We start from the raw sequence: 15,520 nt of genomic DNA on the forward strand, positions 1-15,520 counted from the left end.
TCTCCTTCTTCACTTTAATCTCACTCTGTGCTCTTGACACAGTTCAGCAGTGCAGTCCCAGGTGCCAGCTCCGGGTGGGATGTGAGGGGGCAGGGTGGGGCACCTGCCCAGGGCGAGCGGGTAATGCCTCCTTCCGGCCTGCGGTTGGGGCAGCCCCAGTGGCTGTCTTGGGCTCTGACAGCCCTGGGCATGATGTCCAAGAGTACAAATAAATAGAGGCTGAGGTCCGTGGGCGCGGGCAGGTCAGGTGGGCTTGTGGTCCGGGTGGCTTTTGAGTGTGTGGAACTTGACGCTGTCCAGCTTCTCGAAGCGCTTGCCGCAGCGCTCACACGTGAAGTTGTACTGCACCTCTGCTGTGTGCTTCTTCATGTGCCAGTTGAGCGATGCCCGCTGCCGGCACTGGTACCCGCAAATTTCGCACCTGTGTGGCGGGAGGAGGGCCCAGGGGCAGGTCACCACCGGCTGAGACTCCCCTGCAAGCCGCTCAGGTCCCCTCCCTCCCGAGCACCCCCACACTCACTGCAGGGGCGTCTCTCCAGTGTGCGTGCGCCGGTGTACCTCCAGATGGTTCTTCCTCTTGAAAGACTTGCCGCAGGTCTCACAAGTGAACTCTCGGACGCCTGGGGGTGGCAGCAGCCTCAGGACACCGCCCAGTAGAGGTGGCTGCAAGGAGCGCGCTCCCCCCACCCCCCACCCCTGAACTGTTTCCGCTGGAATCCTAGCAGGTAAGAGGGCTGTGGTTCCTGACACAAGGTGCCGACTGCTAAGCTAAGCTGACCTTGAATGTGACCCTGTTGGGACTTGGGGCAACTACACATGAAAACCAGTACCGGGTACAGGGATGTGGGGTTTCATGGTGCAGCCCAGGCCTCCAGAGCGTGGGATTTACACATGTGCATTACAGCTGGCCTGTGGGGGCCAGGGCCTGACCTGAGTGGATGATCATGTGGCGCCGCAGGTGGTTGGACAAATAAAACTTCTTGCCACAGCCAGGGTGAGGGCACACTTTGGTCTTTCCTTTTCGGTGCACCAGGTTGACGTGGTTCTAGGGGTGAGAGGGGCAGCAGTGGGTACCATGGGCCCACCTGGGGGCTCTTAAGATGGGAAGACATGCAGGCAGCCAGGACATTAGCCAGTCTGTCTAGACTGGAAAGTGGAAGGGGCACTCCAGTGTCCAGCTTGGACGGGAGCACTGAGGTCAAAGAGCAGCTTTACCAGTCCCAGCTCTGGGATCCAGTTAACCTTGGTAGGCTCCTGCTGCTAGCCCACTACACAGAGGAGGAAACTGAGGCTCAGAGGCAGAGTGGTTGGCTGCTGCCTCACAGACGCTGCACTGCCCTGGGGGACTGGATTCATTTTGTTTCTTGTAATTTCATTCTTTAACCCATGACAACAGCCTGGGTGCTTACATGCTCAGCAATTCAACGGTCTGCTGGTGCTGCCTTCTGTGTGGAGGATGAGGAAACCCTTGTCTGCCCCGGGGTATATCATCCACACCACACAAGGCCAACTACAGGAAGATTTCTAGTTGTGTACGGATTTTGGGCTTCATGCATGGCTGGCCCCTGGGACTTGGGTGGTCTTCCTGTGAAGACTGAGAGGGTGGTCTGGGGAGGCAGGTCAGGCCAGGTGGTTGTGTCTGGTGTCTACATGGGGAGGTGTAGGGGGGGCTGCGGAAGCCAGATGTCCAGCAAGGCCAGCTAGGATGAAATGGGTTCATGGACGCAGGCCCGCACCACTGATTTCCAGTAGAGCCCCCATGCAGCCACGTGGTCCAGGCCAGCTGGACCTAGCAACAGGGTGGCCTCACCTGGAAGCTGCTGAGAGCCACATACACTTGGCTGCAGCCCTCGTAGGGACAGTGGAACATCTCCAGCAGGCCATCAGCATCCATCACCCGTGACCGCTTACTCCGCCGTCTCCTGGAGAGGAAGGAGCCTGTGGCATCAGGGTGCCAGTCCCCGGTGGGCTATAAGCCTGCAGCTGCTCCCTACCCTGGTCCCACCCACCCATCCCAGCACCCACTTCTCTGGCTCCTTGGGGATCTCATAGATGATAGCTGACATGTCACTGCCATCCAGTTCTTCTCCATCCACATCTGCTTCTGCCTCTGTATTCTCGGGCATGGTGGCTGCCAGCTCTACCAGTTCTGGGGCTACTGAATCCTCTTTCTCCTCCTTGAGCGTATACAGGTCCTCCTTCTCTACGGGGGGACACGGGGCGGTGTCTGTGGGGATAAGGCTGTCAAGGAGCTCACTTTGAGGGCCACTCCTTCCCCTCTGCCATCCCTCCCAACCCCTTCCAGAGGCCACAGTGGCACCACCAGACCTTTTTTGGTCTCAATGCTGGCTATGGAGGTCGTGTCCATGGTGCTGTGCTGGGTACCCTCAGGCTCCGTCTGTGTATAGGCTGCCACACCTTCCATCATGGCACAGGGTACCTCCTCACCCAGGCCACTGCTGGGAGTGCCACTGCCAGCAGCCACGTTGAGATGGATGCCCTCGGCTGTGAGGGTGTCATAGCCAGGCCCAGCAATGATGATCACCTGGGAGCCAGGTACCATGCCTGACACTGGGCAGCTGGCCACCACCTCACCCAGTGCCTCCTGGGGCATGTTCTCAAAGAGGGTGCCAGGGCCGGTGCCCATTTGCATGGGCACAGGCACACACACCACCGTCTCCAGGGCCTCAGGCCCACTGCTCGCGGGGTTCTGGCCCAGAGGGGTACCCTGCTCAGCCAGGCTCTCCACGTGATGGACATCAAAGGGGATGTGAACTCCTTCCTGAGTGATCAGCCCACTGCTGCCCGGGGGGCTGGCAGGGGTGACTGCAGCAGCAGCTGAGGCTTTGGCCGGTTGGGCCTCAGGCGGCTCATCCGAGTCCGAGCTGGAGCTAGAGCTGGAGGAGTCAGAGCTGCCAGCCACCAGGCCATTGCCCACTGCAGAGAGAGGGAAGGGGACAGTTATTAGTTGGGGAGATGGGTCGGACTCAAGTGCTTGTTTTAGAAGAACAAGGACCCGAGTTCTATCCCCAGAATCCATGCATGGGAGCTAGAAAGATGGCTCAGTGCTTAAGAGTCCTTACTTGGAGAGGACCAGGGTTCAGTTTCCAGCACCCATGTGGTGGCTAATTCAGTCTCAACACCAGTTGAAGGGGATCTGACACCCTTGCCTGGCCTGCATGAGTACTGCACACATGTAGTGTATTTAATATACATGCAGGCTAAACACTCACACACATAAAATAAAAACAAATTTTTACATTTCTGTGTGTGGACTGGTGGGGTGCTTTGGTGGTTAAAGGCACATGCCTGCAAGCCTGGCTACCCGAGTCTGGTTCCTGGAACCCCGTGCGGTGGTATGAATGAGAAACGCTCCCACAGGCTCATGCATTTGAACACTTGGTCCCCAGTTGGTGGCGCTGTTTGGGGGGGGGTTTAAGTTGTGTAGCCTTGCTGAAGGAAGTGCATCACTAGGGGCAGGATTTGAGGTTATGCAGCCCAGCTTGTGTTTGTAGTTGGGTATATGAGCCCAGCCCCCTGCTCGGCTGCCATGCCTCCTTCCCACCTCTGGAACTATAAGCCACAATAAATTCTTTCCTTTGGTCATGGTGTTTTATCACAGCAACAGAACAGTAACTAATACACTACACAGGTGGAGAGAGAAAATCGACCCCACAAAGTTGTCCTCTGACCTCCACACATGCTCTGTGGCTGCATGTCTCCCCATGAGCCACAGACACCACACACACATGCTACATACACATGTGACTAATAACAAGTGAAACAATTTTAAAGTGTCAGGTCAAGCTTGGTGGGACACAGGTGTAGGCTCCCCACCCCTGGCACTGGCGAGGCAGAGATACAAGGACCCCTGGGGTTCACTGATCAGACAGTCTAGCCTAATTGGTGAGCTCCAGGCCAGTGAGAAAGCCTGTCTCAAAGAGGAAGATGACATTTTTGAGGATGACACCCAAGGTTATCCACCGGCCTCCACCCACACATACACGTGAAAACACACACACACACACACACACACACACACACACACACACACACACACACATCTGGGGGCGTGCAGTTAGTGGTGGTGGCAGTAGCAGCAGCTGGAATCTATGTCACCAGGAACTAGGAACTGTGACTTTCAGGTCCCTGTGCCACCTGACCTGGCGGGCTGGATCAATCACTGGTCTCTTTTCCAGCTCTCACACTGCTCTCCCTTGGCCTCTCTGGCTTGTTTTATGTTGTTTTGAGATAGGGTCTCACTATGTATCCCTTGCTGGAAATACAGATGGAGACCAGGCTGGCCTCAAACTCACTGAGATCCGCCTGCAGCCTCTGCCTCCTGAGTGCTGGGATCAAAGGCGTCATCACCACCCAGCATCAGCACTCTGATTCTTATACTAATTAGTCATGTCAAATGCTGTCATTTCAACTAATTCCATAGGAATCTGAGACAATCCACCTGGGGCAAGCTTCTAATCCATTAAGTCAAAGCTCTGTCACCAGACTGTCTACTCTGATGCCCATGGAAAGTCCTGGACCACCTTGGGTGTCTTTCTGTCCAGACATCAGTTGGGAGTTCCATGATGCCGCTCTCAGGTGCCATGGCTGGCTGGGATGATTCATGGAACTCTAGAAGTTCTCCCTCTTGTCTGCTTATGATCACAACTTTATTATGAGGTTATAATTATCAATGATCAGGAGAAAGCAACTCTGGAGTCACAGCACCCAGTTCCTGGGGACAGATTTCAGCTTCTGTACATCTCTGAGAGAGCTTCCATCTCAGCACCATGCCACCAGGGCCTTCTGCACACGAGCCGTGTGTGTGTGTGCGTGCGCGTGCATGCGTGCATGCGCGTGTGTGGAGGCCAGAGGTGGACGCCTGGTGTCTTCTTCAATCTCTCCTCCTTATTATTTTGTATTTCTCACATTTATTTACTTGCATATGGTGTCGGTGTGGAGGCCAGGTGGACATCTGGTGTCTTCTCCAATCTCTCCTCCTTATTATTTTGTATTTCTCACATTTATTTACTTGCATATGGTGTCGGTGTGGAGGCCAGGGGATTACTTGCAGGAGTTGGCTCTTTCCCCCCACCATGGTGCACCCGAGGATAGAACTCTGATCATCTGGTTTGGCAACAAGCACCTTTACCTGCCGAGTCATCTCACTGGCTGGCACTCAGCTTTTCTGGGGGTGCTGGGGACCCACACTCATGTTCATGCTCCTGTATAGCAAGCATTTGATTGACTGAGCTATCTCCCCAGCCCCTCCCCGATGGGTGGGTGTTTGGCTTACATCTTAGCTCCAGTCCTGTGTTTGGGCTTTTAGATGTCTAGTCCCCGTCCAGCAGCTATGTAGGTGTGGGACCCAGAACCACCTAACTGGCAGAGATTCAGCAGTATTCCAAAGAGCTCCTTGTTAAAGTACTCCATATGAATTACAAAAACCACTGCTATCAGGGCTGCAGAGATGGCCCAGCTTAAGGCTAAAGAGTACTTGCTGTTCTTCCAGAGGACTCCAGTCCCATTCCCAGGAAGCTCTCAACAGCCCTAGGAGATCTGATGCCCTCTTCTGGCACATGCACACACACGTAGGTGTGCATATATACATACATACTGATGAAGTAAAAATAATCAAGAAACTACTCATTGTGTTAGTTTACAAACACTGCAAAACCTTCCTCCATTGAGGAAATTCTAAAGATCTTAGAAGTTTGTTCAGAGGGGATTGCTTCTAGAACTCCAAGCTGACACTGAAATTTTCAGAAGCTCAAATCCCGTATATCAAATGCAGTATTTGGGGGCTGTAGAGATGGCTCAGGGGCTAAGAACACTGGCTGCTCTTGCAGAGGACCTGAGTGCAGTACTCAGCACCTGCGTGGTGTGCACAACTGCCTATATAGATCTGAGACCTTCTGGTCCTTTCCAGGTACTGGACACCCATGTGGTGCACATATGTATGCCGGCAAACACTCACACTCATACTGTTCGTTTTTAGACAGAGTTTTTCCTAAGTAGCCCTGGCTGTTCTGAAAGTCACTCTATAGACCAGGCTGCCCTCGGTCCTGCAGAGATCTACCTCTGTCTCCCAAGTGCAGGGATTAAAGGTGTGCATCACCATGCCTTACTTACATAACCTTTTAAATGTAGTATTTGCTGTAGATGTTGCTCCGGTGGTACAGTGCTTGCCTAGCGCACACACACACAAAGTTCTGGGTTCCATCTCCAGCACTGCATAAACAGGGTATGGTGCTGTAATTCCAGCGGTTGGGTGGTGAGGCTAGACTATCAGAAGTTCAAGGTCATCCCTGGCTATATAGTGAATTCAAGGCCAGTCTGGGATACATGAGAACCTGTCTCAAAAAATAAGCAGGGCCAACAAGATTGTCCAGTGAGTGAAACCACTTGCCGCCACGCCAGGACTGAGGATCTGAGTTTGATCCCCAGGACCCCATAGTGGAAGGAAGGGTGAGCACCAACCCCCATGAAGTTGTCCTCTGATATTCACTGATATCCACATCAGTGCCACGCCACACGGTCCTTCCAACAAATAAATGTAATAAAAATTAAACAAATAAAACAAACCTTCACAGAACCCATACACACTCTTCATTTGCCTTAAATAATTGATAATACCTGACACAATACAAACTACCCTTTCTATACTGCATTGTCTCAGAAGCAAACAAACAAAAGGAAACGGAAGGAAGCAAGGATTTAGCATCTCAAGAAACCAGAAAGGAAAAGGCACCCAAAATAAAAGAGGCCTGTGCTGTAGTGTGTGGGGAGTGATCTCATGTATGCGGACCTTGCCCCATGTGCATTGAGTATGGAACCTGTGGGCACAGGGGGCAGGTTTGTGTATATGTGTGTCTGTGTGTCTGCATATGTGTGCACATGTGTACAGATACATGTGGAGGTCAGAAGCCACGTTTGGGTACCTTCCTCAGTCACTCTCTACCTACCTTATTCATAGATTTTAACTTTACTTTGAATCAAGAGTCTCAGTATGTAGTCCTCACTGGCCTAGAACTTACTATGTAGACCAGGTTGGCCTTGAACTCACAGTGATCCCGAGTGCTGGAATTAAAGGTGTGTGCTATCATATCTGGTTCCACTTTTTTTTTGTTTTTTGTTTTTCTAGACAGGGTTTCTCTGTGTAGCTTTGCGCCTTTCCTGGAACTCACTTGGTAGTCCAGTCTGGCCTCAAACTCACAGAGATCCGCCTGGCTCTGCCTCCCGAGTGCTGGGATTAAAGGCATGCGCCACCACTGCCTGGCTTCCACCTTATTTTTGGAGACAGAGTCTCTCCTTCAATTTGGAGTTCACCATTTGGCTAGGCTGGCTGGTCCGTGAGCCGTGGGGAGTCTCCTGTCTGATCCCCCCCCCCCAGAATTACAGAGCACGCCATGACACCTGTTTGGTTTGATGTGTGTGCTGGGAACTGAACTCATGTCCCCGCCTGCACAGCCAGTACTTTACCAGCTCAGCCACCACCCTAGCCCCTGAACTGTATCGGCTTTTATGACACCATAGGCTATACCAGTGGCCTGGTGACCCTATGCATTCATGGGGAGCTGGGCCTCCCTACTGAGCCCCAAGATCTTGGTACTGCACCCTCTGCCCCCCCATCTCCGAATCCACCCAGGGACACTGGGTCCTGCCCACTAGCCTTCCTCCCAGCAGAACTATGCTGCTCACAGGTGGTCCTGCCTCACAGGGTGGCAGTTCTGTCCTTCCTGTGGCTCAAGCCAACGTCCTGGGGCTCTCCTTGACTTTCTCTCACACCCACTTCCAATCTGTCAGCAAAACCTGCTGGGACTGCATCCAAAATCCATCCACCCACAGCCCAACTGCCCCTCCTCAATCCCTACAGATGCCGGTCATGGCATCAGCATCCCTGCAACAGGAGCAGCTTTGGCCCCCAGTTCCTAATCTGCTCATCACTTCCTGCCAAGACAGGCCAGCTCTTCCTCCTGTACACACATACCCTGCTGGTCGCATCTCCTATGATATGGCCCAGCTCCAGTTCCAGCCAATGGAGCAGCAGATATGGTTTCCCTTGGGCATACCTTCCACACCCCCACCCCCACGCCCTACCATCCATCCAGGCAGGCCCAGAAGGAGGCTAGAGCCACAGGACCAAAGAACCTGACTCCTGAGGTACAAGATGGCAAGTGGGTTAGGGGTGTGTCAGCTCATCGACTTCCCCAGGGAGACACCCTGATCACCTGTCTCAAGCCCCCTTCCAGAACATTTGATGATGTACTTGCTTATTTTGTTTATTGTCTGCTTCTGCTCTAGAACAGAAATGCCAGAGGGGCCAAAGAGATGGCCCAGCAGTTAAAAGCATATACTGCTGTTGCAGACGTTCAGTCCCAACACCCATGTCTGAAAGTTTACCACCTGTAACTCTAGCTCCAGGGGATCAAAGACCTGTAGCCTCCTTGAGCATCTGCACTCATATGCACACACACATGTTCACACACCAAGGAGGCCCATGGGCAGAGCACCCCTCCCACTCCCAGGCCACTAGTAAGCAAGGCCCGGCATCTCAGTCAGGTATTTGCTACTGAAGTCCACACACAAAGACTGAAGGGATGGGAGCCAGGAGTGACTGGGACTTTGACTATGCTCGTAACCCAACTGAGGCATGCCATCTGCGACCATTAGTTCCACGGCTCCAGAGCTTGGACTGGTACCTGCTTGCAGTTGTGTGCATGGCCTGCCTTCACAGCACCACTCTGGGCCCCAGAATCACTCTGGTGCCAGCCCAACTGGCACTGGAGCTATTTACTAAGAACACAGACCCAAAGGGTAGAGGAAGCTTTGTTTTGTTTTTAGCTTCTTAGTGGCCCTTGAGGTATGGTTATGGCCTGGCTAAGTGTTCCCCAAAGGCTCCTGTTCTAAAGACATGCTTCCCAAAATGGCACCATTAGAAAGTGGTGGAGCCTTTAACAGGCAGCTGAGCCTGAGGACTCAGGTCACAGGTGGCCCTAAAGGAAACCGTGGGACCTCAGCCGCTCTGGCTTTCTCTGGCAGAGGCTGTGGTGCGTGGCTCTCTCCTGCAGGCACGGCCACTGTTGCTGTCCCTGAGCTTCAGGTCCCAACAGTGCCAGAACTCTGGAACCTAGGCAAGCCTTCTCTTTTCCTACGTGGGTTGTTCTGGGCATTCAGTATAGTGACAGAAAGCTGACTCACACAGGCATGCAGACACCATCCTGGTTCGAGGGCCACAGGGTAGCTGGGAAGAGGAACAGGCCTTCCTGCCACCTACGACATCTTAGCTCCCAGCAACTCCCTGAAGGATATGTAATCACACCAGGCCTGGGGCACCAGTCCCTGACCCCAGCTTCTAAGGAGACCGAGGCAGAAAGATAGCTACTGCAAGGCCTACTGGCATTAGAGAGTGAATTCAAATTGCATGGGCCACTCGGTGCTCCATCCCCGGCTCCCAAAAGGCTCAAGGGTGGAATGCTTGCCTATCACCTGTGAGGCTCTGGGTTCCACCCCAAGCACCAAACACAAAAACCAACATCTGTGTGCAGCTGGACTTCACAGCTCCAGCAGAAGGTTCTCAGGCTGACTCTTGAGAGGTGGCAAGACCACCCCAGGCATGGCCAAGGTAGGGAGAGGTGCTTGGGGGGAGGCCAGGGCAGGAGCAAAGCCACTTCCTTACCCCTGCCTGGGCAGACATGGCTAATGAACCACAGGACTCGTTCCCAACAGTAAATTGTGGAGGTCAGTGTTGGCCCGGGATGACACCATCATAGCCTAAGAAGGTACCAGATAGACCAGCCCCGTCCTCCTGGGCTTCCTCAAGGGCTCCAGAGCGGGACAAATGACAGGGTTATAGGGAGGAGTCAGATGGTCCAGGTAGGGCCTCCAGTGGCCACACTGAGGGGACAGGTGCTAACCACAAAGCACAGGGCACCTGCTCTAGTAGACTGAATGTAACTGGCCTCATCAGCTCATAGGGAGGGGCACTAGTAGAAGGTGTGGCTTTGTTCGAGTGGGTGTGGCTTTGTTTGAGTGGGTGTGGCCTTGTTGTGTCACTGTGGGGATGGGCTTTGAGGTCTCATAAATGCTCAAGCCATGCCCAGTGTCTCGGTCTACTTCCTGTTGCCTTAGATCAAGATGTAGAACTCTCAGCTCCTTCTCCAGCACCATGTCTGCCTGCACACCACCATGTCCCACCATGACAATGGACTAAACCTCTGAACTGTAAACAACCCCAATTAAATACTTTCCTTTATAAGAGTTACCGTGGCCACGTTGTCTCTTCACAGCAAGAGAACCCTAACTAAGACACCTGCCCTCTGGAGACTGGCCGAGGCCCAGCAGGGTGGCCGTGGGTGTGGGGCCCACCAGGAGTACTTCTCATTTCAGCTTCCCCTCAGCCAGCTGGGATGCCACCTGCTTGGTGATGCCTGCCAGCACAGACTTAGCGCGATGACTGACCCCACCCTCAGGCCTGCTGCAGCACTTGGCAACTGGCCCTAGAGCCCTGGTCAGTCATGCCAAGTCCTGAGGCAGCTAGCATACAGCGTCCTCACTGCCCACACCAGGATGTTCCTGGGCATTCCTGAGAGTCCCTTTCAGCCTCCATGGGCAGCTAGCCCAGTGTGACTTGTGTGGGATAGGAGAGGGAGGAAGGGGATAGAAGATGCAACAGATCCAGGGACGACAGTGGGAAAGAGAAGATCACAGACAGGAAAGAAGCTTGAGTGTGGCCCAGGTCTGTAATCCTAGCTACACGGGATGCTGGGAAGGATTTCAAGTTCAAATTCAAGGTTTACTTGAGCTACAGAGAGTTCAAAGACAGCTTGGGTAACTTGGTGAGACCTTATCTCAAAACTAAAAAGAGGGCTGGAAGGGGCCAGAGGGATGGCTCAGAGGTTAAGAGTACTGATTGCTCCTCTAGGGGACCAGGGTTCAATTCCCAGCACCCATATAGTAGCTCCCAACCTCCTGTAACTCCAGTCCCAGGGAATATAAAACCACTTCTGGCCTCTAAAGGCACTGTGATACACAGACACAGACAAGCAAAAACAATACACATAAAACAAAAAGTGGGAAAACATTTGAAGGGCTGGAAAAATGGAGTGGGGCTGAGGATGTGTGGCTCAGTGGAAAAGCATGGGCCTAGGGTCTTTCAGTGAGGAGCTAAGGGCATACCCAAGTGGCAGAACACCTGCCTAGAATATACCAGTGAGGGGTTAGGTTTGTGTGCACATCTGTAATCCTAGTACTCGGTACGCTGAGGTAGAGGGGTTGTCTGAAACTCCAGACCAGCCTGGGCTACAGAGAGACACCCTGACTTAAGAAAAGCCAACAGGACTGAGTGTGGAGGGCATACCTTAATTCCAGCACTCAAGACGCAGAGGCAGGCAGATTCGTGAGCTCAAAGCCAGCATGGTCTAAAATAGCAAGTTCCAGGCCAGCCAAGAACAAATGAAAAAAATGCATAAAATATTTAAAACAAAACCAAAACTAGTAACCCAGCTAATGAGAACAAAGGGGGGTGAGAAGAAGGGCGAGGTGGGAAGAGAGCTGAGAGAGACGAGGAAATGAAAAGGTTGTTAGTACACAGGAGGACAGCATTCTGCTCAGCTTGGCAGGGACTCACAGACTGCAAGTCTGCAAAGGGCCAGGCCAGGCCAGGCTGACTCGACTCTGCCGGCTCCCGAGGCTGAGGGCAGTCAGGGCTGCTCCACCCGGGAGAGTGCAGAGGCGCATGCCCGCCTGCTACTCCCCGTGTCCCTGCCCTGAAGACTCACCTTTGTCACTGTCCGGCTCTGAGTCGCTGAGGGGCTTGAGCGGAGAGTGCAGGTCCTGGAAGTAGCGGTGGCCAGCTTCACACTGCCACACGGCCGTCGTGTAGAGGCCGAAGGTGGGGTCGAGCTCAGCCAGGTGCGGCTCATACGGGCACCGGTGTCTGTGGTCCTCATACCAGATCACCACGTTCTTCAGGCAGTTCACGTTGCGCCTCCGCCCTGTGGACACAGGGTCCAGGTGGACATAGGACAGGTGCTCCACCCCCCGGGGCCAACAGTCCCCACAGTCCGAGACCGCCTCTTGACTCCTACTCCCACTGAGCAGAAGAGGAAACTGAGGCTTGGAGAGATGACACAACCTAGAGACAACCGGGACCCGGAGAGCCAGCTCCTGTCCTGGCCGAGTGACGTCACACAGAAAGTGGAGACTGGCACATGCTAGAGGCAAAATAGTTGTTAGCTGGTTCTTTTCCCTTTAAAAAAATAGAGCCTCATTATGTAGCCCAAGATAGCTTTGAACTCCGAGAGGTCTGCCTGCTCCTGTCTCCCCAGTGCTGGGATTAAAGGTGTGCGCCACTGCTCAGCTTTTATCTGTTTCTTTTGGGATTAAAGATGTGTGCCACCATATCTGGCTGCTTCTTAATAAAAATCTTTATCAATACTTCTGGGCTAGACCCCCACCGTCCTGGGTCTTCCTGGTGCCCTCACACTGCCATCTACAGCCACAAGGGGGAGCCAGGAGAGCAGGGCATGGCCCCTCTCAGCTCAGAATCCACTGGCTACCACCTCAAAAGGGGAGGGAGAGAAGGCCAAGGCGGCTGGCAAGGCTATACAGTGTGTCAGGCCCCATGCCCGCCCGCCCTCCCTCCCTCCCTCCCTCCCTCCCTCCCTCCCTCCCTCCCATCCTCCTCTTCTCTTTACCCCCTCCAGCACATGGCCCCCTAGCTGTCCTTCAAATGAGCTGGGTTCGGTCCTGTCTCGGCCTTTGCACAGGCTGTACCCTAATCCTCAGTAACAGCCTTGCCCAGGGCCTTCATTCAGAGACCGCTCCACATGTACCCTCCTCTCAGAAACCATGCTCTCCAGAGTCTCTCAGCTAACTTTGGTTTGTTTCGAACAGCACAAAGAGGCTGCCTGTGGCTGTCTCCTCAGATGCCTCTTGTCTGTCTCCCCCGCTAGACTGACAGCCCCACGAAGGCAGAGACGTCACCGTTTTGCTTCCCTGGGACTAGTTAGGGTGAGAACTCACCAGACATGGTGAGGGTGCTGGAGGGTGGCCAGAGCGGAGCCAAACAGCCTGCATCAGATCTTGGCTTGGTCACAGTCTGGCTGGGCAGCTCTAAGTGAGTGGCCAGGGCAGAACCAGGATTCCACCTGTGGCAACTGCCACAGGGGCAGGAGGGGGCAAAGAGGTCACGAGGGCACACAGCAAGGCTAGGGCCTGTGAGAGGATGATGGGGCAGGGCTGGAAGGGACAGGCGTTCAGGCTGAGGGAGTGTGCCCATGAGAACCACGTCAGTGACATGGACTTCAACAGCGGCTCCATTCCCAGCCTGGCACCCCCTAACCCTGGGTGGTTGCACAGTTAAGACCGTTCACTTGCCTCTGCCTCCAAGAACTCATGTGCCAGAGCTGCGAACGGGAATGACTACGCATGCCTGTAATCCCATGAGACAGGGTGACTTTGACTTTTGAGGCTAGCTGGGTTACACAGTAAAACTGGCCAGAAAAAAGATAGTTCGGTGGTAAGTGACTTGCTACCAAGCCTGACCCACCCGAGTTAGATACTCAGGACCTATGTGGTAGAAAGCAAGAAGCAACTCCCATAAGTTGTTCCGACTTCACCCCTGCGATGTGCACACACGTGCATGCGCACACCCAAAAGAATAAACAAATGGAAAGAAATGTTTTCATTAGGAGCTGGGGATATGGCTTAGTTGTACGGCACAAAACCGGGGGTTCATCACTGGCACCACGTGAACTGTACTTGTGGCACACCCAATCAGCCTAGCATTTGTGGGATAAAGGCCAGCCTCTGCTGGAGAATGAGTTTGAGGTTAACCTGAGCTACACTGAGACCCATGTATCAAAACGGAAGCAGAGCAGGGCTCATTGCGACCAGGCGGTTCCCTCTTGGACCACCTGGCTGGGCATGCTAGAGATCGGCAGCCTAAAGACTTGGCAAGGCGCTGAGGTCACGCTGGCTGGGGCCTGTCAGGGTCAACCCATCTGGCACCTAACACACTCTGCCTCGAGCAGGCAGGGCTGGGGCTGGCTCTTCACCCGTGCAGCAAGGGACATGGATGGCGACTTCTAGGCTACGGTCCGTGTGTGCCGCCTCCCCCCCCACACACACACCCACTGCAGCTCCACTTACTTTTCTTCCGCTTTGGCTTTTTGGGGACTTGCTCCCAAGGCTTCCTGCAACACAGAGAGGTGGTGAGGGTGAATTTGGGGCTCAAGTCCTGGCCTGGTACAAACGACAGCAGTTCATCTGCTCTGGGATGGAGTCTGAACTTCCGCTGTCCTGTTCCCGATCCAGCAGTCCTTGGTTGGGTACCTGCCCCTGCCAGGAGCCCTGAATGGAGGCCTCTTACCATTACTTAACTCAGAGAACACTAGCACTCAGAAGGTCCCCGGCAGATGGGATGTGGAAGAGTTGGGGGAAGGCTAGGAGGGCCCCCTGATTCCTACCCCGTGGGGGCACATGCCCTGTATTCAGAGTCAGCCTCTGTACCCACAAACTTCACCAACCATCAATTGACAATATCAGTCAGAAGCGGTAGTGCACACCTGTCTCCCCAGCACTTAGAGAGCAGCCGTGGGAGGATCATGAACTTGAGGCCAGTCTGGACTATATCAAGAAGTCAAGGCCAGCTTAGGTTGTAGGTAGAGGGAAACCCTGTTTCAAAAAGCAAGATAAAGAAAAAATAATAGGAAGAAAATATTGGAGCACATGCCTAGCATGCACAAAGCCCAGGGTTCCTTTCCCTGAACTAAATAAACCCTGTGGTAGCTCATGCCTATAATCCCAGCACTCAAGAGGTAGAGGCAGGAGGATTATTACAAGTTCCTCCTTCCTGGCCTCCCTGTGCCTGCTCTCACTCTTCATGCTTCAGTGTAAGATCTTGACCTTCAAAATAATGTGTTACACTCACTTATTTACAGAGGTAGGGAATGCATAGTGCTTGTGCATGGAGGAGAGGAGGACTCGCAGGAGTCAGTTTTCTTCTGCCACATGTGTCCTGGGATCAACTAAGGTCATGCGGCTTGGGAGCAAATGCCTTCCTCTGAAGGGCTGTGATTACAAACACGCAATGAATCTGGAGCGTCATGCATGGAAGGCGAGATGCTGACGTGTGCGTGTATGTATGTGTGTAAGCGCCCTCGTGTGCGTGAGTGTGTGCGCGTGCGCGTGCGTGTGCGTGTTTGTGTGTGTGTGCTTGAAAGGCTGGGGTGGGACCCCGAGCTTTTCACATATTAGGTACTCCACCACCGGGTGCTGAGTTATATACCCCTTGCTCCTGGCTGATCACTGCCCCACAGAATCAAAGTGGGTTTTTTGTCTGTTTTGTTTTTTCTTTTTAAGACAAGGTCTCTCTGTGTGGCCCTGGCTATATCCTGGAACTCATTATGTAGACCGGGCTGGCCTCAAACTTAGAGAGCTCCATCTGCATCTGCCTCCAGAGTGCTGGGATTAAAGGCGTGTGCCACTATGGCTGGCTAACTTTTTAAATGATTTT

At 53.5% G+C, this 15,520-nt stretch overlaps 1 protein-coding gene across 2 annotated transcripts in view; it reads right to left on the reverse strand.

Annotated features, from left to right (window-relative positions):
* Znf653 (zinc finger protein 653) overlaps positions 1-15,520 on the reverse strand; it is a 17,898-nt gene continuing 2,378 nt past the window's right edge. The window contains exons 2-9 of one of the 2 annotated variants that reach the window (XM_006982358.4): positions 14,155-14,198; positions 11,781-11,996; positions 2,329-2,937; positions 2,026-2,203; positions 1,811-1,922; positions 931-1,045; positions 521-620; positions 1-421 (exon numbers count right to left, since the gene is read on the reverse strand). In XM_006982358.4, the coding sequence (XP_006982420.1) occupies positions 244-421; positions 521-620; positions 931-1,045; positions 1,811-1,922; positions 2,026-2,203; positions 2,329-2,937; positions 11,781-11,996; positions 14,155-14,198 (1,552 nt within the window). In that variant the 3' untranslated portion in view covers positions 1-243. Of the gene's footprint in view, positions 422-520; positions 621-930; positions 1,046-1,810; positions 1,923-2,025; positions 2,228-2,328; positions 2,938-11,780; positions 11,997-14,154; positions 14,199-15,520 lie in introns of both variants that reach the window. The other variant, XM_006982357.4, reaches the window with a different exon arrangement.

Source organism: Peromyscus maniculatus, chromosome 7 (assembly GCF_049852395.1).
Source record: "Peromyscus maniculatus bairdii isolate BWxNUB_F1_BW_parent chromosome 7, HU_Pman_BW_mat_3.1, whole genome shotgun sequence".
NCBI lineage: Eukaryota > Metazoa > Chordata > Mammalia > Rodentia > Cricetidae > Peromyscus > Peromyscus maniculatus.